The sequence below is a fragment of the Geotrypetes seraphini genome, chromosome 3 (genome assembly GCF_902459505.1).
Source record: "Geotrypetes seraphini chromosome 3, aGeoSer1.1, whole genome shotgun sequence".
NCBI classification, from domain to species: domain Eukaryota; kingdom Metazoa; phylum Chordata; class Amphibia; order Gymnophiona; family Dermophiidae; genus Geotrypetes; species Geotrypetes seraphini.
In genome coordinates, this window is record NC_047086.1 from 51,241,867 (window position 1) to 51,267,212 (window position 25,346).

Below are 25,346 nucleotides of genomic sequence, written 5' to 3' on the forward strand. Positions count from 1 at the left end.
CTATTTCTCCTACTGTAAACCGCGTCGAGCTCTACGAACGGGGAGATGATGCGGTATACAAACCTAAGGATTAGATTAGATTAGATATGTATACCAAGTTTGGTTGAAATCTGTCCGTGCATTTCAGAGTTATGCTGGAACATACATACATGCAATCCACAGAGCCACTGGAGGGAACATACATCCATACATCCGATTTTATATCTAATCTAATCTTCCATTTGTGAGTCGCACATACCTTTGCAAGCTCTAAGCGACTGATACAAATTTAGGTGGAAGTACATGAAAGTTGCTGCAGGTATCTTCTCATTAGGCATGTTTAAAAAGTAACAATATATGGGCACTTTTACTTTGAAACCTGCCCAGGAAAAGAAATACAGGAACGATCACTTGTACTGCAGGTGGTTTTTTTTTTTTCTAGCTATAACAATCTGCCTCAGGAAAACCTCCCTGAAAGTGGGTAAAGGTATATATGTTGCTTCATGTACTTTTACTCATGTACAAGGCAAGCAGTTTTTAAATAGCTCATTTTGGGGGGGGGGGGGGGGAAACACTGCTTTTAAAAAGCTTCTTCCGTGCATAAAAATCTCCAATAGTTTTGGGTTTTTTAGCATGCTAAAAACATAAGTTATATCAGTTACTATCTAACCTTCCCTTTTGCAAAACCGCGCTAGCAATTGTAGTGCTGGCCACAGCGGTAACAGCTCCGACATTCAGATTTACATGAACCCTGGAGCTGTTATCTCCGTGACCGGCACTAAAAACCGTGCTATGGTTTTGTAAAAGGGGGAGGGGTGTGTGTGTAAATTCTCACCCATTTTACAGTAGACAGAATCCAGAAAATCTTCAATTAAAATTTTCCTCAAATTAACTTCTGGAACATCGGTTTAGGCCTATTTCATGTAAACTACTGTAATTTTCTCTTTCTTTTACAGTGTCACAGTGACCAGAGATTCTATTTCCAGGTAAATGTTTACTGTGTGTGTGTGTGTATGAGTGTCACAGTCTCTCAAGACAGAATTAAAAATGTCCCCTATTTTCTTTTTCTTATCTTTTCTTCAGGTCTCTTTCCCCCTCTTTTACTAAGGCACGCTAGCCATTTTAGCACGGCTAATAACACGCCCATAACTGGACTAGCATTTTTTTTACTGTCGGCCTTGGCAATAACAGCTCTGATACTCATAAGAATTATGTGAACGGCGGAGCTGGCAGGAGGAATGTCCACTCCCTCTTGCCAGCATGCCACCCCTCAAACCTGAACCCCCTACCCCAGCACCTCCGCAACCTGAACCATCCACCCCCGGCACCCCAAAACCCAACCTAACACCCTCCAGCACCTTTTGTAGTTCGGTGGGCCGGAGGGATGCCTACTCCCTCTGGATGGCAGACCCGCCTCTTCACAATGGTGGGCCTTCCCCTTTCTAGTGCAGCCCTGATTGGCCCAGGTACCTAAGACCCCTCCCATAGGAGGTACCTAAGTCAACTGGAGTCTTAGGCCTCCTTCCCAGTCAATCAGGGTCTTAGACCCCTTCCACTGCATCCCAAGATGCATTAGGAGGGGGAAGACCTGTCATTCTGAGCAAGCAGTCTTATAGGCAGGACGGAGTGGACTTCCCTTCTGCTGATTTGTCATCCACAGGTACAAGAATGTCAGAGGAGAGGGAGGTCCAGGAATGTTGATGGATGTGGGGGGTATGCCAGTGGGGGGGGGGAGGTCCGGGGATGTCAGGGGATCCAGGAAGGTTGGTGGATGTGGGGTGAATTTTTTGGGAGGGTCCAGGGATGTCGGGGGGTGGGGGTGGTCTAGGGATATTGGGGGATGAATATGCATAAGAGAGATGTGTATGTGATGAAGATGTGTATATGATGAAGATGTATAGTGTAATGTATGTATAATTAATGATACAGTTGTGTGTTTTGATTCTAATTATTGTTACTATTGATATTTATAGTTGATTAAATGATAAAATATTTCCACAATAGCTTTTGTTATATGCATATTCATTAGGGACATCCTGAAAATCTGATCTGTTGGCAGCCCTTGAGGATTGGAAGTGAATGCTGCTGCTGCTCTATGGGAACGGGATTCTTTTGTGTTTATGTTCTAATTCAGATATCCGCTTTTCTAGTTTGGGCACAGCCTCCCTGTATATCCTCTGCAGGGCAATAGCAAAAACTACCTGCTGTACAACCGCCCTCATAGAGGTAATTAATAAATAAATAAATAAATAATTATATACCCCTTCAAAACAGCCTTTTGTATTTTCCTCTGTAGAACAAGGCCATAATCCCAAGGATTATGAAAATTAATATATATTCAAAAGGGCTGGGATAGGAAACAAGTTATACTTCTTTCAGAATTCATCTAGCATAAATCCAAGAGAATATAAAGGCTCACTTAGATCTTATTCTCTAAAAACCAGTTAATGAAGTTGAAGTGGCACTGATGAAAAGAATTAATTTAAAGTGCTGTAGAAAAAACACTAGATGTACATTGTTCCTATGGAAGGTTATTACTGTATTTACTGGCTCACATACACAAAAAAAAAACCCCAACACCCAAGTGTAATTAAGCTGTTTGTTTGTATTCCGTGTACTGTATTCTGGGTGATCCTTAAGGGCAGCTAAACAAAAGAAGTTTTGAACCTGACCCTTGATCAATCCACATGTTTATTTTTTTTTCCAGCTGTTGTGTAACTGAACAAAGTAATTTGTGCTTGACCTCTAACTTAACTACCATAATTAGAGAGAGAAGCTTTCACTGCAGTTACATCCTTCAGTTAAATTAAGCTTAACCAGGAAAGCAATTACTGATAGTTAACTAACCAAAGACATCATTAAAATCCAAAACAGATAGCCGTCATTGAGATTCATGACTCTTAAAAATACTTCAAGCATCTCTCAACTGAATTTTAGTTTTCCACCAAATGGGCCAACAGAGTCTCTGGACATGATTGGAAGTAATGTAGAGGAAGACAGGATCAAAAACTTTCAGGACAGGGATAGGAATGGGAATGTGAAGGAAATTATTTCCCATCCTGAGAAAAGCAATGGTCTGCAAAATGTTAATTTTTGGGATGATCAAAGTCAATTCTCATTTTAATTTAGATGCTAATAGTCCATTTTACCAACCATTAGTCATAAGAACATAAGAATAGCCTTACTGGGTCAGACCAATGGTTCATCTAGCCCAGTAGTCCGTCCTCACGGTGGCCAATCCAGGTCACTAGTACCTGGCAAAACCCCCCAAAGAGTATCAACATTCCAAGCAGTGGCTTCCCCACGTCTTCTCAATAATAGACTATGGACTTTGACTCCAGGAAATTGTCCAAACCTTTCTTAAACCAGAAATGCTATCCGCTCTTACCACAACCTCTGGCAATACGTTCAAGAGCTTAACTAGTCTCTAAGTGAAAAAAATATTTCCTCCTATTGGTTTTAAAAGTATTTCCCTGTAACTTCATTGAATGTCCCCTAGTCCTTGTAATTTTTGATGGAGCGAAAAATCAATCCACTTGTACCCGTTCTACTCCACTCAGGATTTTGTAGACTTAATCGTATCTCCCCTCAGCCCTAACTATTTTAGTCTTTCCTCATATGAGAGGAGTTCTGTCCCCTTTATCATCTTAGTCGCTCTTCTTTGAACTTTTTCTAGTTCCACTATATCTTTCTTGAGTTAAGGAGACGAGAATTGAATGCAATACTCCAAGTAAGGTTGAACCATGGAGTGATACAGAGGCATTATAACATTCTTAGTCTTGTTAACCATCCCTTTTCTAATAATTCCTAGTATCTTGTTTGCTTTTTTGGCTGCCGTCACACGTTGGGTAGAAGGTTCCATCATATTGCCAGATCTTTTTCTTTGGCGTTAACCCCCAAGGTGGACCCTAACTGTGATTTGGGTTATTCTTCCCAATGTGCATCACTTTGCATTTGTCCACATTAACGACTTCTTTTACAAAGCTGCGCGGAAACAGCCCTGAAGCCCTTTAAATCTCTATGGGCTTCGGGGCAGCTAGCGCAGCTTTGTAAAAGAGGCCGTAAATTTCATCTGCCACTTGGATGCCCAGTCTTCCAATTTCCTAAGGTCTGTCTGCAATTTTTGACAATCTGCATGCATTTTAACAACTTTGAATAGTATAGTGTACCGTATTTTCACGCAAATAACACGCACCCGTATAAAACGCGCACACGTGTATAGCGCGCAGAAATCACGATGATAAGCACAAAAACTTTGGTATAACGCGCTCACGATTATACCGCGCATGCTGCCCGACTCTCCGTTCACCCCCCCTGACTTCCGTGCACTGCCCCGCCTCTCCGTGCGCTGTCCCGACTCTCCATTCACCCCCCCCTGACTTCCGTGCACTGCCCTGACTTTCCGTGCGCTGTCCCGACTCTCCGTTCACCCCCCCTGACTTCCGTGCACTGTCCCCCCTTGAAGGTCTGTCCCCATCCTGAAAGCCTGATGCCCCCCCCCCCGACGTCCGATACATCCCTCCCCCCGAAGGACCGCCGACTCCCCAACAATATCGGGCCAGGAGGGAGCCCAAATCCTCCTGGCCACGGCGACCCCCTAACCCCACCCCGCACTACATTACGGGCAGGAGGGATCCCAGGCCCTCCTGCCCTCGACGCAAACCCCCCTCCCCCCAACGACCGCCCCCCCAAGAACCTCCGACCGCCCCCCAGCCGACCCGCGATCCCCCTGACGACCCCCACGGCCCCCCCGCCCCCCTTCCCCGTACCTTTGGTAGTTGGGCCAGAAGGGAGCCCAAACCCTCCTGGCCACGGCGACCCCCTAACCCCACCCCGCACTACATTACGGGCAGGAGGGATCCCAGGCCCTCCTGCCCTCGACGCAAACCCCCCTCCCCCCAACGACCGCCCCCCCCAAGAACCTCCGACCGCCCCCCAGCCGACCCGCGATCCCCCTGGCGACCCCCACGACCCCCCCACCCCCCTTCCCCGTACCTTTGATAGTTGGCCGGACAGACGGGAGCCAAACCCGCCTGTCCGGCAGGCAGCCAACGAAGGAATGAGGCCGGATTGGCCCATCCATCCTAAAGCTCCGCCTACTGGTGGGGCCTAAGGCGCGTGGGCCAATCAGAATAGGCCCTGGAGCCTTAGGTCCCACCTGGGGGCGCGGCCTGAGGCACATGGTCGGGTTGGGCCCATGTGCCTCAGGCCGCGCCCCCAGGTGGGACCTAAGGCTCCAGGGCCTATTCTGATTGGCCCACGCGCCTTAGGTCCCACCAGTAGGCGGAGCTTTAGGATGGATGGGCCAATCCGGCCTCATTCATTCGTTGGCTGCCTGCCGGACAGGCGGGTTTGGCTCCCGTCTGTCCGGCCAACTACCAAAGGTACGGGGAAGGGGGGGGGGGGGGTCGTGGGGGTCGCCAGGGGGATCGCGGGTCGGCTGGGGGGCGGTCGGAGGTTCTTGGGGGGGGGCGGTCGTTGGGGGGGAGGGGGGTTTGCGTCGAGGGCAGGAGGGCCTGGGATCCCTCCTGCCCGTAATGTAGTGCGGGGTGGGGTTAGGGGGTCGCCGTGGCCAGGAGGGTTTGGGCTCCCTTCTGGCCCAACTACCAAAGGTACGGGGAAGGGGGGTGGGGGTCGTGGGGGTCGCCAGGGGGGTCGCGGGTCGGCTGGGGGGGGCGGTCGGAGGGTCTTGGGGGGGGGGCGATCGTTGGAGGGGGGGGGGTTTGCGTCGAGGGCAGGAGGGCCTGGGATCCCTCCTGCCCGTAATGTAATGCGGGGTGGGGTTAGGGGGTCGCCGTGGCCAGGAGGGTTTGGGCTCCCTTCTGGCCCGATATTGTCGGGAAGTCGGCGGTCCTTCGGGGTGGGGGTGCGAGTGGTCCTGCCGGGGGGGGGGATGTATCGGACGTCGGGGAGTCGGCCGGGCAAGAGGGCTTGGGCTCCCTCTTGCTCCGATCGTGGATGCGGGTGCGGGTGGGAGCGCGTGCGAGCGGTCGTTCGGGATGGGGGTGCGAGCGGTCCTGCTGGGGGGGTGAATCGGGCGTCGGGCGGGGGTGGGAACTATGTTTTAAAACTTTTGTATACCGCGCTCACGCATATAACGCGCGAGGGGTATGCGCGGTAGGTAAAAACGCGTATAACGCGCGCGTTATATGCGTGAAAATACGGTAATCTGCAAATTTAATCGTCTCACTTGTTCAATTTCCAGATCATTTATAAACAAGTTAAATAGCACCAGTCCTAGTATTACCCTGTGGTACTCCACTGTTAACTCTCCTCCATTTAAACCTACCCTTTGTTTTCTATCTGATAACCAATTTCCAATCCAAAACTGAACTTTTCCACCTATTCCATGACTCTTTAATTTTCACAGAAGCCTCTCATGAGGAACTTTGTCAAAAGCTTTCTGAAAATCTAGGTACTCTACATCAACCTGCTCACCTTTATCCACATGTTTATTCATATCTTCAAAGGAGTCGAGCAAATTGGTAAGGATCCTCTCTTAGGAGGGATCTTAGGCCCCTGGGCCAATCATGGTCTTAGGCCCATCCCGATGCACTTTGGGTGTAGCTGGAAAGGGTAGGACCGCCATTTTGAAGAGGAAGGCCTGTCAGCAGGAGGAAGTAGGCATCCCTCCTGCTGGTTTTCCACCCAAAGGCAGAAGGGGTGTGTGTGAGGATGTCAGGGATATGTGGGATGTTGGGCTTGGTGGGAGGGGGCTCTCTTTCGAGGTGTGTTGGGGGAATGGAGGGAGGGAGAGAGGATCGAGGATCTCCTTGCTGGTTCAGCTGATTGCTAGAACTATCAAAACAATAGAACCAAAAATTTTTTTGCTAGAACAGCACAATAATAGTAATGAATAATAGTTCTAGAGCAGGGGTCCCCAAAGTTCCTCCTTGAGGGCCGAATCCAGTTGGGTTTTCAGGATTTCCCCAATGAATATGCATGAGATCTATGTGCATGCACTGCTTTCAATGCATATTCATTGGGGAAATCCTGAAAACCCGACTGGATTCGGCCCTCAAGGAGGGACTTTGGGGACCGCTGTTCTAGAGTATCCTACTTTGTGGCTGGGAAGTGTAAACTGCACATAAATAACTTACAATTTTAAATTTAGTGAGAAGACCTCAGTGTGGATTGATAAGTCAGATAAACGGAAAACGTTCAATCCTGGTTCAGCTAATTGCGGCAGGGGAATCCCCAGTCAGCTGAGCCAGCAGGACTCCTCTAAACCATGGATTTCGGGATCAGCTGTGAGCAGCTGAAGGTAAGCTACGAATTATTTTCAGTGTCAGTCCACAAATATGCAAACACAGTGATGCGAATGGGTAATATTGGTTGCAATCGATGCAATCGTGGATAGGTAAAATCGTGCATCGTGAACACGTGAATAATGAGAATGTACTGTACTCATATAATTGTTTCCAGTTTATTGGCAAAAGGCACATAGGGGCATAATCAAAAAAACGTCTAAGTCCCTTTTTGGCCTAAGTCCTTAAACGTTCAAATCAGAAGCAGGGAAAGTGTCCATAACCAAAACAAACGTCCTTTTTTTAATTATGGCCTGCCTCTACTAAATGCCCAGATCACCACTACGTCTAAAAGTACACCCCCACGACGTCCACACTTTTTGGCCATAATGAACCAAAAAAACGCCTAAGCCCCAAACGTCCAACAGAAGGGCTTTTAGGCGTAGGAGGAGCCAGTCCTTCGCCTAAAAGCTGGATTCTGTAACCAGTGTCTGTTAAAAACAACACCGGTTACAGAATCCCCCCCCCACAACGATCCAGGCAGGAGGGTGCCCAAGCCCTCCTGCCATGTCGAACCACGAACCCCCCCTTCCAACAACATCTGGGCAAGAGGGAGCCCAAGCCCTCTTGCCCCGTTGAACCGCGACCCCCCCAAAAACATCGGGGCAAGAAGGAGCCCAAGCCCTCTTGCCCTGTTGAACCGCGACCCCCCCCGACAACATCGGGCAAGAGGGAGCCCAAGCCCTCTTGCCCCGTGGCAGCCGCGGCACCCCCGACGATATTGGGGCAAGAGGGAGCCCAAGTCCTCTTGGCCCGGCGATCGTGTCCCCTCCGACTCGATCTGGGGCTCCCTCGTGGCCTGTTGAATCGGAGGGGGGGGTCGCCAAGCCCTCCTGGTCCCGGCGACCCCCCCCCCCGATTCAACAGGCCACGAGGGAGCCCAAGCACTCCTGGCCCCGGCGACACCCCTCTGATTCAACGGGCCAGGAGAGAGCCCAAGCTCTCCTGGCCCCAGCGACCCCCCCTCCGATTCAACGGGCCAGGAGAGAGCCCAAGCTCTCCTGGCCCCGACGACCCCCCCTACTGGATTGGGCCAGGAGGGAGCCCAAGCCCCCCTGGCCCCAGCGACCCCCTACCCCCCACCCCCCACTACAATACGGGCAGGAGGGATCCCAGGCCCTCCTGCCTTCGACACAACCCCCCTCTCCCCAATGACCGCCCCCCCCAGAACCCCCGATCGGACCTCCCTGCAAACCTGCGACCCCCCCCGGCTGACTCCATGACCTCCCCACCCCCACCCCTTTCCCGTACCCGTACGTTGGCCAGACAGACGGGTGCCAAGCTCGCCCGTCCGGCAGGCCAGCCGGGTCCAGAATGGAGCCGGATTGGCCCAGGCGGAACAAACCCCGCCCACAGGTGGGGCCTGAGGCGCCTGTGCCAATCAGAATAGGCCCGGGAGCCTTAGGCCCCTCCTGTGGGTGGGGCCTTAGGCACATGGGCCCAACCCGGCTTTGACCTGAGGGCCACCGTGTGAGCGGACTACTGGGCAGAATGGACAACTGGTCTGACCCAGCAGCGGCAATTCTTTTATTCTTATAATATCTACATCGCTTTGATTATAACCAGAGAAAGGTGGTATATGAAATCCCATCCCCCCTTTACCAGCGGCGTAGCTGGGGAGGTTGGTGCCCATCATCACCGCACTGTGTGCCCCCTGCTGTTCACCGCCATGCCATGCACCCTGTCCCTTGCCGCTTGAGCACCTCCCCCCGCATACCTCTTGAAATGTTAGCAAGCAGCATCTTCAGAGGTCACTTGCTGATCCAATTCCCCCCCCACCTCTTACTAGGCCATTGCCCTTTCCTTTCTATTAACATCCTTTACCCTGTCCTTGAACCAGACCACCAAGGGTTACTCACTCCCTCTCACACTGGAGCCTTCAATTTGGAATTCCAGTGGTCTCAACCTTGAATATATGTATTCTACAAAGACTTCTGGGCATAGCAAATTTTTTTTTTTTAAGCTCACATTGAACAAACCTTGCTTAAAAAAAAAATTAAATAACTCACCAATGACACAAAATGGTTTCCTTGCAAATCGTAACCTTCCTTGCCATCCTCGATATCGACAGCAGCAACCAGCAGACCAGATACGGATGAAATACTCCAAACCGAACACCACAATCATAACAAACTCCTTAAAGTGAGAAATTAGAAAGAAACACAGGCAAAAACATTTCAGTGTTTTTAGCAACTCATGTACATTATAGTATACCAGTGACCTAAACTGAATAGTATCCATTTTATCATCTTTCTTCCCAGCTAACATCTCGTGGGGGGAGGTTACTATGCTGTATAAAACATAGCATTTTACTGCATGGAGTTAGTAGCTAGTGGAGATGCAGTATTGTAGGTTAGTGACTCCTACAGCAAAGGCATCAGGAGCATCAGGTTGCTAACACAGGCCCAGTGGCGGACCACCCCAGCTGCCTTCTTGGTGGGGGCGCTGGCACCTCTCTGCCCCCTCCCCATGTCACGTTCACAACCTCCCTTCCCCTACCCCTTTAAATCTTCTCCAGCATGAGCTACTTTTCTGGCCTGCCGCTCGAGCTGGCCTGGCTCTCGGGGGACCCGGATAATGTTTGGAGGAGTTACTACAGTGGTTTTTAACACTTTATGCACATAAGTTAATTACTTCACCGATGGGGAATAACATCAAGATCTAACCATCCGATTCATAAGATAAGTGACCATATTTTGGAACTTTCAATTATACTAATTAGGATGGTGAGGGGACAGTGAATTTCAATGATGGTCCCCCAATTAACCCCAGTTTGGTGAATTCACCAGTCACGGGTGTTGGTTCTGAGATATTCACTATATTTAATTAAGAATTAAAAAACACACTGTGATTATAGTATAGAAAAATCTCTGAAATCATTTCCTGGTCGCGAGGCCAGGAAGTGATGTCTGAGGGGAAGCCAACGCCGCCGCAAGCAGCAGTCAGAGGAGCTGTTTGTGCAGGAGAAGATTTAAAGAGGTACGGTGTGGGGACGGGACGGGGCAAGTGTGGCATGGGTGTGGTGAAGGAACAGTGTGTGTGTGTGTGTGTGGGGGGGGGGGGAGATTGCAGAAGGAGAGGGGGCAGAGAAGAGAGCATGGGGGGAGGGGGTGCCACCACCCAGGGCGCCTCCTACCCTCGCTACACCACTGCAAAGGGGTCTTTTATTGACTTAGCAAATACGATAACTGTAGGAATCCAGTTACTCCTGGCCTTTCCAGCTCTTAAAATGGCACCTGCAACACCTTAGTGAAAGTACCGCGAGACTATTGCTAGGGGGGGGGTCAAGCTACCATATAAGCCATTTTGCCCTGATGGCAGCCTGAACACTAGTGGTTGTCTCACGGTATTACCATTACCTTTTTGAAATCTGGAAATGGCTGGGAGAGTAGTGACCGGAGATCATTACTATCCTGTGACACCCTGGACCACCAATAAATATAGAAGGTAAATCTGGGTCCCATAGGGGAACAATGGGGATAGGGCTAGTCTTCAACCCTTGGCCCATTGCTGTCTTCGGAGGGATGAGAGGTCTGTGAGGTTGGGTGTATTTTAACTGAGAGAGAGGGGAAGAGGCGGGAGGAGGCCACCCGGCCCTCACATCTTGTTAACAGTGTGGCCCCCTTTTAAGATTGTACCTAAGTCAACTGTTAGCCTGATGCTCCCAGGCAGGAAAAATAATACTGATTGTGGAGATCAACACAAGCTGCGCTATCCAATTTGCATCATAATGAGGTGATTGCATCTAATTGTTATGTGTCTCATGCTATGTAATGTGCAGTTAGGGCAAAAATCATGTATTATTCTTTTAATACATATTATGTTTATGTTTAACGAGAGCTTCTATACCGCTTCTAATGACTGGGGAGTCAATTCAGAGCGGTTTACATGAGCTACTGTAGAGATGTTACCATACAGACTTACAAAGAGCTTCTGCGAGGTGTTACAATGCATGGGCTCTAAACTGAAATACACGGAGCTCTGTGGTAGTGTTACAATACAGAGTTATTAGTACTGGCATGATTATGCCATAATCAATCATCCTACTTATGTCACCACTCCCTCCTGGGCATATTTCAACATAGAATGAATCAGAAAATAGTGATAATGCAACAAAGTTCTTTGTTTATTTTCTTTTCAATCAAGACTAACGTCCACATGTAGTACAAGCCTGTTTATGATTGGAGAGCTACAGAACAAATCCTTGATGCTATGGGCCATCAGACTGGATTATGTCCATTGGCCTATTGCAATATTTTCCTTTCTTTATTTCCATTTATTACCTTTAAAGTGAACTAATATGGCAACCACACTTCCTCATCAACTGGGACTGGGTAGGACAGTAGAGAAAATGATAGAGGAATAAGACGTTCAGGGACCATCTAGCCCAGGGGTAGGGAACTCCGGTCCTCGAGAGCCATATTCCAGTCAGGTTTTCAGGATTTCCCCAATGAATATGCATTGAAAGCAGTGCGTGCAAATAGATCTCATGCATATTTATTGGGGAAATCCTGAAATCACGACTGGATTTGGCCCTCAAGGAGGGACTTTGGGGACCCCTGCTCTAGAACTATTATTCATTACTATTATAGTGCTGTTCTAGAGGGAGCTTTTTAGTGTATGATAATTAAAAAATAATTCTTTGCGAAAAATGATCCTTGCTGCGAGTGGAGAACATTTTGGGATGGTTCTGTGAGTGGCGCCGGCTGCGGCAGGTGCCTACAAACGGGCGCCTGCTGTATGTCAATCATGGACAGCCACTGCTTATGGAATCACAGCTACCCAGGACAGTAGGCGACGGAAATTTAGGCCAAGGTTTTACAGGCCTACCTTTTCGGCACCTAGGGTCCTTGCATAAGAACATAAGAATTGCCGCTGCTGGGTCAGACCAGTGGTCCATCGTGCCCAGCAGTTCGCTCACGCGGCGGCCCTTAGATCAAAGACCAGTGCCCTAACTGAGACTAGCCTTACCTGCGTACATTCTGGTTCAGCAGTAACTTGTCTAACTTTGTCTTGAATCCCTGGAAGGTGTTTTCCCCTATAACAGCCTTCGGAAGAGCATTCTAGTTTTCTACCACTCTCTGGGTGAAGAAGAACTTCCTTACGTTTGTACGGAATCGATCCCCTTTTAACTTTAGAGAATGTCTTTTCGTTCTCCCTACCTTGCAGTTGCACTTAGTGATGCCAAAGTCCAGTACTGCCCCTAAGCATGCCCATTTCCAGGGTTCAACAGTATCAAGCCCCAGGATATAAACCAACACCCGAGCTAAGGACTTTAATAATTCTAAATACAAGAGTATAATAACTGCATAACAAAAATAAAATTATTTAAATAAAACAGCACAATGAGAGTGTAATAGCTCACCTGTTAGTTATTTGCCTAGATGTGATCAATTGGCATATAACTGTGAGCACTTGAGATCCTAATAACCTCTTCATTCAACCATTTTGGTTGTTCTATTAGCTGTGTATGGACTCATATTATAGCCTAATCTTTTAGGATTTTAGTGTGTTTCACAAGATTTGTAGTGGTTTCTAATATTGTTACAACATATAACAACTTCAGGTAATATAAACAGATGTAAAGGAAATAAATCAAACAAAGAAAAACTAATTTTATCAAGTCCACATTATATGAAGGCTGGCTATCCTATAGAAGTCTCAAAAAAAACAACAACAACAACCGAAAAACAAAGAAAGAAATAAAAAGAAAAAGTATACTAATACACTCTAGAGTCAGGCAAATAAGTATTCATTTTCACTCTATCTCAACCTCTGCATTAGTTAAAGGTAAATTTAGGTTTATCATGAAGAAAATTTTCTAATCAAGCTGGATCAAGAAAAATATATCTGGTAGTAAAATGCAACATTGTAATTTCCTTCCTGTATCTTTGTTCATATTCTCTGTTTCTTTTATCATTTTCTTTAAGGGAAATCTGGCAATTACAATATATAAACTGAACATATCCATCTTTAATTAACATTTTTTAAGATTGGTTTCAACATTAAAGAAAAGAACACATTTTAAAACAGATTACAAAAATATCCCCGGCATGTAAGATTACAGTACGCATTTGGGAGAGTGTGGCGCGGTGGTTAAAGCTACAGCCTCAGCACCCTGGGGTTGGGGGTTCAAAACCACGCTGCTCCTTGTGACCCTGGGCAAGTCACTTAATCCACAAAAATACCTCCCTTATGTTCAATTTTCAAATTCTTAATTAGAAACAGTGATGAAGTTTTCTCATATCAGACTTATCTCCACTAATCACACATTTAAAGTTCTTTATAGAGGAGAGGCCTCAGATTCCCGTGCGTTGCCAGTGATTATACAACAGCACTAGATAGGGAACTAACCTCATCGGCACTCTCCCCCTCCTGCCTAATTTTAAGATGATGTATATCAAAAAACTCTCAAAGAAAACAGAAGCTGAGAGATATAAGAACTTATAAGAACTCCCTGCCTAATTGAAGCTAAGTTCATTATCAGTTTTTTGAGAGTTTTTTTTTTTATATATATAACATCTTAAAATTAGGCAGGAGGGGGAGAGTGAAAATTGAATATAAGGGAGGTATTTTTGTGGATTTATGATTGATCTCTCTTTAGCCTATATACATTGTTTTTGATTTACAAGTCACTTAATCCCCCCCATTGCCCCAGGTACATTAGATAGATTGTGAGCCCACTGGGATAAACAGGGGAAAATGCTTGAGTACTTGAATAAATTCATGTAAACGGTTCTGATCTCCCCTGGGAGAATGGTATAGAAAATTGAACAAGTAAATAGTGTGAAAAGCTTCAGCTTCTGGTAACCAGAGCTGGTATTATGACATCATAATGCCTCATTCCACCAATGCCTAAGAGCCAGCCTCATCAGTGATGTCACAATGGCTTCATTGTCCCATACTTGGCTCACTTCTGCTACATTTTGATTTCTAGAGTGGCGCAGTGGTTAAAGCTACAGCCTCAGCACAATGAGGTTATGGGTTCAAACCCACACTACTCCTTGTGATCCTGGGCAAGTCACTTAATCCCCCCCCATTGCCCCAGGTACATTAGATAGATTGTGAGCCCACGAGGACAGACAGGAAAAAATGCTTGAGGACTTAAATAAATTCATGGAAAACCGTTCTGAGCTCCCTTGGGAGAATGGCATAGAAAACTGAATAAATAAATTTATGATTGCTGGCCATATACAGTATGGAGGAGTCTAGTTTGTTTACACACAAACAGGGAATGATCGCTGCTAAGTACACACATTTATAATTCTAGATGGGATCCTATTATTACACGTTTATTCCAATTTTTGCAGCCCTGCTTACTTGCTTTATATGTCCAGCTGATCTTGCAGAATGCTATTGCTATGAATTATATTTCTCCAGTCGGTACAAGAAAATGTATTGTTATTACACTGTTGGTCGTTGAGCTGCTGAATATTTTATGCTACAAAGAAAAGTGGAACTCTAAAATGCATTGCAAAACATTTCTGCCATTGAGCTCAAAATCACACTTGCTCTTTATTATTTGTTCGACGGTTTTCTTTCCATTCTTTGGCTGCCCACAGCATTGCCTTCTTGGATTTATGCATTTCTACATTTTTAATGGTAAATTTGTAAATGCTGTTTAGATTCTGTTGATATTTATTATTTTATTATTGTAATACTTTGCTAGGAGTAATTGTTTGGAGGGAAGAAGCAGTGGGGGGTGGGTCCGCCCTAGGCGCCGTTTTGGTGGAAGCGTCTGCACTCGTCCTCCTCTCCACCGTCCCCACCACACGCATTCACCCTTTTCCTTCCCTCGTACCTCTTAAATTTTCTCGGCTCAGTCTCCTCTTTTCAAGGGAGAAGAGACCCAGTTTTTCTAATCTCTCACTGTATGGCAGCTCCTCCAGCCCCTTAACCATTTTAGTCGCTCTTCTCTGGACCCTTTTGAGTAGTACAATGTCCTTCTTCATGTAAGGCGACCAGTGCTGGACGCAGTATTCCAGGTGGAGGCGCACCATGGCCCGGTACAGCGGCATGATAACCTTCTCCGATCTATTTGTGATCCTCTTCTTAATCATTCCTAGCATTCTGTTTTCCCTTTTCGCTGCCGCCGCACATTGCACAGATGGCTTCATTGACTTTTGAGGAGTAGTGGCTCGTGGCCAGCAGGGGGTGATGTTTATGGGACGGTAATGGAATGGATGTCAGAACATAATAAGTGCAGTATTTTTGTGGAGTTTTTCTACGATTCTGGGAGTTTTCTACGATTTGTGGAGTTTTTCGTATGATTCTGGGTAATTCTAGTTAGATACAAACATCTGTGTCAGTTAGGGACACGCCCAATAGAATCGTACAACAAACTGGTGAATAAAAAAATCTGAATAAATGTAGATAAAGCCAGAACAACACACTACAGATTAATATAAGGGAAAGCATAATAATATCTGTTTATATATTTTGCTATTAGGCTAGATCATGGAGGAAATCATAAGGGAAACCAGAGGAATCCATTTTGGGTTCTTGGAATCCATTTTGTGTTTCCAGGTCTTTGTTCCCAGCATCATGGTGTTAATTAATACCACATGTGCTTGCTTTCGACTGGTAAAGAAAGATAACGTATCCCAAACTGAATTAGATATAGTTTTGAATGAAAATGATTTATTGAATGGAAGCTTGGCCAAGCAAAGAGTGAATGAACAAATATGACTGGAGTGGATGTATGACTATGTATTTGAACAAAAAAATTAGTTTTGTATATATTGTATTATTGTATGTATCTTGTATTATTGTATATATATTGTATATATCTTGTATTATTGTATATATATTGTATTATTGTATATATCTTTGCAACCTAAAGAAATCCTACAGCAACATCTGGAAGTAATTAAGTCAGAGACTCCTGCTCTTTATGTGTGAGACTGTCAGCTTAGGAGGAGAGGGGGACCAGCCCCTCCTCCTCCAGGCTAGGGTTTGTGTGCAGAATCCATAGCCTGTCAGCTTTTTTCCTCCAAGGTTGAGAACTTCTCAGCACCCTGTTAATAATTGTAGATTCTCTTGAATATGTTATAATGTTAATTCAGAAATCAAAAGTAATTTTTTAAAACTTTGTCTAACTTTGAAATGTGGAGGAATTTTTCTTTGTCCAACTTTTAAGACCACTCATATAACTTTATTGGTTGTCAACCTGATGATGTCACAATAAGCCAAAAGTATATACTAGAATGAAATGAGATAGTAAGATGAGCTCGTTATGAGAAGGCCAGCATTTGGCAACTATAACGATCTCCCATTAGCGCAACTGTTAAGCAATTATGCTTGATTCTTTTGATCTCATAATGGAAAAATAGAAACATTAACTCAATAAATCTTAATTATAATTTTGAAAACCTTGCGCTGGTGTCATTTTGCATGTGTTATTATTTTCAAACCTAAGCTTTCACAGAGGTGTCGATGTCCCTTGCTCACTTATCTACTAGTACTCCCAAGCCTCTTTCCTAAGGGGTCTCTCCGAATACTGCACCAGACATCCTGTATTTGTGTATAAGATTTTTCTTACCGACATGCATCACCTTGCACTTATCCACATTAAACCTCATTTACCCATTCCTCGAGCGTGTTTAAGTCACGTTGCAGGTCTTCGCAATCCTTCTGTGTCTTCACTACTCTGAATAACTTTGTATCAATTTCCAGGTCGTTTATAAATATGTTGAAGAGCACGGGCCCGAGCACTGAACCCTGTGACACTCCATTTGTGATGCTTTTCCAGTCTGAGTATTGTCCATTTACCCCACTCTCTGTTTCATATCCGCTAACCAATTTTTAATTCACGTGAGTATTTTACTCTCGATTCCATGGCTTGCAATTTTTCGAAGCAGTCGTTCATGCGGGACCTTGTCCAACACATTTTGAAAAATCCAAATATACAATGTCGACCGGGTCACCCTTGTCTATCTGTCTGTTTACTCCCTTGAAGAAGTGCAGTAAGTTTGTCAAGCAAGATCTTCCTTTGCTAAAGCTGTGCTAGCTAGTCCTGATCAGATTGTATCTGTCAAGGTGATCAATGATGCGGTCCTTTATCAGCGTCTCTACCATCTTTCCTGGTACTGAGGTCTGTAGTTTCACAGATCTTTCCTCGAACCTTTCTTAAAGATAGGCGTAACATTCGCCACTTTCCAGTCTTCTGGAATCCTTCCTGATTCGATTGACAGATTGGCTATTAGTTGAAGCAGTTCAGCTATAATCCCTTAGTTCCTTGATTACCCTCGGATGGATGCCATTGGTCCCGGGGATTTATCATTTTTAAGCCTATCAATCTGCCTGCATACTTCTTCTAGACTGTCAGGTTCTGGTATATTGTATATATCCTCTTCGGGGGATGTCGGCGAGAGACTTAGATTTTTTTTTTTTTTTTTAATGGGGCAGATATTTTGTGTTTTTAATACAAGCAAAATATCTGTTCCATTACAAAAAATACAGAAGCCTAACCGCAGTGATAGAAGGCTGCTTCCCCTGTCACTGCTGTTAGGGCTCTGCGCATGTGTCAATCGCTCACTGAGCAATTGATCTGGTTGTGTTTGCATGCAAATGATTGGCATGCAAACTTGATAGTACATCGATCGCTGCTGGAGAATCAGTCAGAGAATCGGCTAACAGCGATCAAGTTGCTATCTTTCGTGCATCTAGTCCATATTCTATACTTGATATGGATCTACATGTGAACATGTGTGAAAAAGGCTGGGTATTCTGTTAGCATCAAGTGTTTGTGTAAGTGGCATGCCAAGAATGGGGCAGTCTGCTCCGGGTGCAAGATGGTCGGGGGTGCTGGATCGGTCGCAGATCTGCAGTCTGCCTGTGTGCACGGCTGTTGGCTCCACTGGCCCCCCTCCCCCTCTGATGTCAACTTCCTGTTCTGTGGTGGAAATCCAGCAGAGCTGACTCCCACGCACAGGGGGGTGCTCTGGCCAAAGGAGGGGGTGCTCCACCCTGGGTTCCTGCTCGGCCAGGGACGCCACTGGTCTCTGTGGGACTGATCTGCGCTAATCCAGATTGTTTAGTTTTCCACTGCATTGTTTACAATGTTGTTTTATTTTCTATGAAGGAATTAGTGTGACCCCTGGAGGTTAGTGTTTTGGCACAGTAGAATTGCTTTATTGATCCCGAGTGATTTTGTAGGGATTTAGCTCATGCCTGTTTTCAATTGTTGCTCAGTGAGAATTATATTAAGATACAGTAGGCCTCTGGAGGGCTTACAAATCTATACTACATACTTGTATATATTTCCAGAATACCTTATATGTTGTTCGGTTTAAGAAGTTTTATTATTTTGGAGCGTCAGAGTTAGTATTTGCAATTAGATACCATAAGAGCGACTAAAATGGTTAAGGGGCTAGAGGAGTTGCTGTACTGTGAGAGATTAGAGAAAACTGGGCCTCTTCTCCCTTGAAAAGAGGAGACTGAGAGGGGACATGATCGAAACATTCAAGATAATGAAGGGAATAGACTTAGTAGATAAGTTCACCCTCTCCAAGGTAGAGAGAACGAGAGGGCACTCTCTAAAGTTAAAAGGAGATAGATTCCGTATAAACGTAAGGAAGTTCTTCTTCACCCAGAGAGTGGTAGGAAACTGGAACGCTCTTCCGGAGGCTGTTATAGGGGAAAACACCCTCCAGGGATTCAAGACAAAGTTAGACAAGTTCCTGCTGAACAAGAATGTGCGCAGGTAAGGCTAGACTCAGTTAGGGCACTGGTCTTTGACCGCGTGAGCGGACTGCTGGGCACGATGGACCACTGGTCTGACCCAGCAGCGGCAATTCTTATGTTCTTATGTATTCAGTAATTGCTTGCCTTTCACATTTATAAAAATTGTCATAATTTGATCCACATTTATTCATCATTTAAGAACATCAATATTATATCTTTTTAAATTGATTATAGTATTGTAAGCCACTTAGGTCCTTGGGTGGTAAAAATGTGATATCAAATTAATAAATAATAATAATTGTGACATAATGTCATCTACATGCAGAAGTGTAAAATAACAGCAGAGTGCTTAGGGCCTGATATGCAAACGCACCCGGTGGCAGGCGGCAGTAGTCATCCTATAGCCGTCTCTCAGTCAATCGGGATGCGCACACTTTTTTGTTTTTAAGGGAAGGATGCCAACATTGTTGGCATGTGTCCCGCATCTACGTAGAAGTGTAGGGACGTTTAAGCATGCCCAAGGTGGGGCGTGGCTTTTCCTGGAAGCGGCTTTGGGTGTGCTTAAGCATCCCTAGATGTCTCTATAGGTGCAAGAAAGATGCCTCAAATGAAGTCCTGCAAAATGCTGGCCTACATTTAAGGCATCTGTTCAGCAATGTAAATGGGACACCAATGTGTGATTGACACGTGATCAGCGGTTGCCTCTTAGGCATCTGCCGAGATTGACGTCCTAATGAGAATCAAACCCTAAGGGTGCACGTAAGTGACATAGGACTGGATTCTGTAAAGGGTGCTCAAATTTGGACAGCGTTTGCAGTATAGTGCTTAGCACCGGGCTCCGCACCTAATTTTGGGCGTAGTGAGTTACACCAGTTGAAACCTGGTGTACATAACACCGCATACAATATCCAGGAAGGCCCTTCCCATGGCCACACCCCCTTTTCAGATCCACTCAGAAAATGTGTGCGCGCGTTAGAGAATGACGCGAGGACAAATTTTTCCTAGTCCCCGTGGGAACTCAATTTCCTGTCCCGTCCCTGTTAGCTATTTTCCTGCCCCATTCCTGCAAGCTCTGGGTGACCCGTCAAATGCACGCATGACAATTGCGCCCCAACAAATACGCCCCAATTGCACGCACCACAAATGTGCACACTGACTGGGAGGTGACCCGTCAAATGTGCCCCGATGGTGGATACTATTTTGTCTTTTTGAGGGTCACGAAGTAACCTTATTTTTTGAGGGGGGACCCCCCCCCCCACTCTATACTTAAAAGATTCACTTGCTATCTAGTGTTAGGGTAAGGTTTACATGACGATTATGGGAACCCTTTAGATCATTGGATATCTGGAAGGCCCTGATTTGCTCAGACTCTTCAGGCGCCTCAAGCCTGAGCAAAGGGCCTTCCAGATATCCACTTATGGCAGTTTCAGTCACGGGCCGCAATTGACAGGGTGCCATTGTCGTGCGCGCAGTTATCAGGGCGCATTTGTCAGGGCACAATTGTCGTGCGCGGATTTGTCGGTGTGCCAAGCTCTATCTTCAACTTAAAATCATAAGTGTTCGAGGCTTGTGCAGTTAAGGCAGAGCTTATAGGAATGGGGGGCAGGGACATAACTTATGGAGACGGGACGGGGAAACTGAGTTCCTGCGGGCGGGGAAAGATTTGTCCCCATGTCATTCTCTAGTGTGCATCTTTGCAGAATCCTGACTAGGCAGATGCGCATGCAAATTTTAAATTGTTGCCAATTAATCTAATCTAATCAGAATTTCTTAAACCCACTTCTCAAATAGAGGTTCAAGGTGATGTACAAGAGGCCCACGCAGCGCCAAGAGGAAATGTTGAGGAAGGTTGACACCAACTCTAAGGCTGGTAGAATTGTGGGAACCTAACTAACTGCAAGGCCTGCCAATGCCAGGTTACACTAGCAGTCTATGATGGAATCTGGGCACCCAGATATCATTATAAAATAGGCTCTCCCACTTGACATCAGGGAGTCTACGTACAGAATTGCCGTCTATGTACGCATCGTATTGAACCGCCAGTTTCAATCTGTTCTGAGATGCCAAAACAGGGGTGTTAACGGTCAATGTCCTTCTTCCAAAATTGTGACAGCCAATGAGAAACTAGCTTTGTGAAGAATCTAATGTAAAAGAGTAGTAGATTTATTACTCTGTAATAGTCGAATAGCACATCTAGAGGAGCTGGGTTTAAAAATGTTCCCAGAGGAAAAGTCCATAATCTGCTATTGAGATAGAAGGGGGCGAGGGGGGGTGAAGCCAATGCTTGCCCTGGGATCGGTAGCCTGAAATGTTGCTACTATTTGGGAGTTTTGCCAGGCCTGGATGAGTCCCTGTGGAAACAGGATACTGGGGGCTAGAGGGATCATTGGTCTGACCCGGTACGGCTATTCTTATGTTCTTAAATTATCCAGTAATTAATGCACATCGCTAATTAACAGTGCATCACATTCATGCTCGATTTCATTTTCTTAGAGATTGTCAGGGTCTTCATAAACCACTTCCTTGGTGGTTGCTAAGCTGCCTCACAACCCCTCCACATGCTCCTTCATCATTATTTCAGATATGCAGACACGCGCACCACATTTCCACGTAAAAGAAATATATAAACTCATTCTGAAATCCCTTCGTCCAGAAAAGTCAGGAATGAGAGGCTCATTAATTGCTTATTTTAAAAGAAAACCAAGGGAACAATTAACAATGATGGGTTCTTTTTGCAATTAGGAGACTGACATTTTATCAAGTAGTAAACTAATTATATGGTCTGCAGTATGTCAGGGAACAGTGAACTCATTAATTTAATAAAGATCACAAATGGCATAAGTCTTTGGTCCACAAGAACAACATTGAAGAAGTGTTTACTATCCACATATTTGTCTTGCATGGAATTCCTTCAAGGCTCATAAAAACAAAAGAAAATATCTGGAAGCAAAGAAAATGAGAAATTTAGAATTCTGACGTGGGGCGGGGGGGGGGGGGGGGGGGAAGTGAGTCCTGCAGCTGTGTTGAGAAAACATTTTAAAGTGATATTGATGTGACCTGGAATGTAATAAGCTACACACGATAAATTTTTGGCAATTCTGAAATAAGAAAATATTTTGAAGCAATGACCTGGAACCTTTCACTGTGGAAAAATTCAAAGACTGGGAGTTTATTAGTAACAGAGTTTAGGACTAGTCTAAGGTTTAGAGCAGTGGGCTGAGACTAGGGTTACCATATGGCTCCAGAAAAAAGCAGGATGGATTGAGACATCCAGGTTTTACTTCCATTGAAAGCAGTGGAAGAAAAAACCTGGATGTCTCAAACCGTCCTCCTTTTTCTGGAGCCATATGGTAATGCCCAGTTCAGCCCTCTTTGTGGATCATTTTGATCTTGGGCAAATCATTTGACTCTCCATTGCCTCTGGTACAAACTTAGGGAATCTTTTACTAAACTACACTCGGCCCTTTACACATATTTAGGGCCTGATTCTTGAAATGCGCGTCCCAATTGCAGGCAGTGGTAGGTGTCCTAATGCTGTCTGGCAGCCAATCAGGATGCACGCTTTTTTTAAAAACAAAAAAGCATCCGAGATAGGACACCTACATTGTAGGCCTCTGTAGGCGGGGCATGGGCATGGGCGGGGCTTTGGGCAGGCTTAAGTGTTGGTACGCATCTCCGAAGATGAAAGAGAGATGCCTTAAATGTAGGTCTACAAAATGATGGCCTACATTTAAGGCATCTGTCCGGGAGTTTAGACATGATTCTAAATAGGATGCTGATGCATGATTGACATGTGTTCGGCTTCATATACAGAATCAGGTCCTTAGTGCAGGAAAACAGGCTACTTCAAAACACATGAAATCATTTTGTGGTATTTCCCCATTTCTATGTGTTAAGTGCGCATTATTTTAAAAAAATATTTTGGGGGAGGTGGCGTGTCTTGGGGTGAATGGGCTTGGAAATGTTAGCTAGCTACTGCATTCAGATTACTACACACTAAGGGCCGGATTCTACAAAGGTGTGTGGCGCAGTGGTTAGATCTACAGCCTTAGCACCCTGAGGTTGTGGTTTCAAATCCCTCGCTGCTCCTTGTGACCCAGAGCAAGTCACTTAATCCCCTCATTGCCCCAGGTACACTAAATAGAGTTTGAGCCCGCTGGGACAGATAGGGAAATATGATAAAGTATCTGAATGCACATAGGATATAAGTGGTATATACATAATTAAATAATAATAATAAATATCAACCGCCAATTGTGTTTCAGATGCAGGAAATATAGGCCAAGGTTTTAAAGACCTACATTTCTGGCGCTTGAGTTTGACATCTACGGAGGCACCTAAGAGCGTCTAAGATTGTTTCTGGCATTGACCTACTTTGACCTTAGGTGTTCTATGGCACCTCTGTAGATGTGATGAAGGTGCCATTTTTGTAGGTGCTTCTAGGTGGCTATATTTTTAAACAATTTTTAAATAGTTTTTTTTTACATCATTTAACCCCCTCTTTTTTCAAGCCGCGTTAGGGGTTTTATCGCAGGCTGCAGAATTCCTATTACTGCTGCGGACTGCGATTAAAAAAAACCCCCTAATGCGGCTTGATAAAAAAAAGGGAGGGGGGTGTAAGTTAAGACCAGCAGAGCGCCAACCAGCACCTAACTTAAAGCGCCATTTATAGACCACGTCCCTAACTGGCTAATGCAGAGTTAATGCAGGAGCGCTTATCGCCTTCTAAATAAGAGGCAGCATGAGCCCAAGTTAACCTTTTATAGGTAATGTGCACTAAGACAAACATTAATGTTTGACCTGAAAAAAAAATATTAAAAAAAGCGCCTTAAAATGTGCAGTGATAAATCTGGGTTTAATGTGGGAAAGTCAGCTCAGGTTTCAGCATATCTTAGTAAAAGAAATCTTTAGTAAGCTATCCAGGGAAAGAAAAATTTATGATGTACCTGAATGTAACACACCATAAGCCACAATTGAGGAAATGTATGAACTAAATCCCAAATCCCTTCCTTTGGGGACAAATAAATCACATTTGTGAGAACAGTTGATACAATATTATCTGAGAAATGTTCATACTAAATCATAATTAGTGTAAGCCAGTCTTGCTTTCCATGTTAATTAATGATATGGTTACTCAAAACCCTTCTATAACCCTGAATTAAATTGCTTGAAAGTGTACTGTAGCTATCAGTTTTCCTTGGTTATAGGTAATTTACTGAGCAGGACTATATGACATTTCGTTTTTTACTTCTGAAATTTTAAATAATGGATGACTGTGATTTGTACAATCTGTTATTTTAATCTGACTTGAACTGACAGGTTAAGCAGAGTATAAATGCCCATTCTAAATTACATTAAAAACATTAAAATCTAATCTAATCTTCTATTTTTGTGTCACTCATACCTAGGCAGGCTCAAGGCGACTTAAAGAGGGGAGTGAGGAAGGAGAAGGGGTAGGAGGAGGGTTGGGAGAAGAGAAGAGGAGGGTAGGAGGGGACAGCCCTAATTGCTTAATCATTTAAATCTAAAATATGTAAACCGCTTTGATTGTAACCACACAGAATAAGCAATTATATCAAGTCCCATCCCCTTTACCCCATTAAATCCTAACTTTTGTATAATAGGTACTCAAGTTACTATTAAAAAGTATGGAAATTTCTAGGTTCTGCTCCATAAAGATATCAGAGACCTCCAGTGTCTCTACTAAGATACAAGATTGTACTGGATTTCACATGCACATATGCCTCCTCCCAACACACACAGCTTCTGGAAGGGCTCTTTTAACCAGTGAAGTACTATAACCCCAATTCTGTTTGAATTTCTATCGTCTTTTGCTCCTGCTTCCTTGATCATTATACCTTAAAGCAAAAGGACAAATGTCGTTGGCTAGTCCTGCCATTGTATTTGCCCTGTTTTTCGAAATGTCCAGCAGTTCAGCATATAACTTCAGTGGGCCTGATATTCAGACTGTGGGAGGCAGCGAGGATGGATATTTGATACTGGGCCATTTCTGGTGATCAGCATTTGAATATCATTAGTATTTTGGTGTTTTTTTGTTTTTTTTTTAAACTCTCACCTTGCTGCTACACATGGGTGTAGAAGAGCACTGAGCTCTTTGAAGACAACAGGATAGACAACAAATTAAATAAATAAATAAATAAATAAATATAAACTGTGTAGTGGATGAACTGGAAAATAAGTGTCTATGACATGCTGGAAATGTTCCTTGATGCCAGCAACAACGGATGAATCTGTTGCAGTAACAGTAGGAGGCTTGAACAGCTGGGCACCTGATGAAAGGACATTGCAGATGGTAGGAGTCTGATCAGCAGACAAGACCCTTGCTACCACATCAAAGGCAGACAAGACACAACT

The 25,346-nt window shown here is 44.9% G+C and overlaps 1 protein-coding gene across 4 annotated transcripts in view; it reads right to left on the reverse strand.

Annotated features, from left to right (window-relative positions):
* Positions 1–25,346, reverse strand: part of KCNQ5 (potassium voltage-gated channel subfamily Q member 5) — a 919,416-nt gene that overhangs the window by 195,089 nt on the left and 698,981 nt on the right. For all 4 annotated transcript variants that reach the window (XM_033936063.1, XM_033936064.1, XM_033936062.1 and 1 more), the window contains exon 3: positions 9,296–9,422. In XM_033936063.1, coding sequence (XP_033791954.1) covers positions 9,296–9,422 — 127 coding nt within the window. The remainder of the gene's footprint in view (positions 1–9,295; positions 9,423–25,346) is intronic.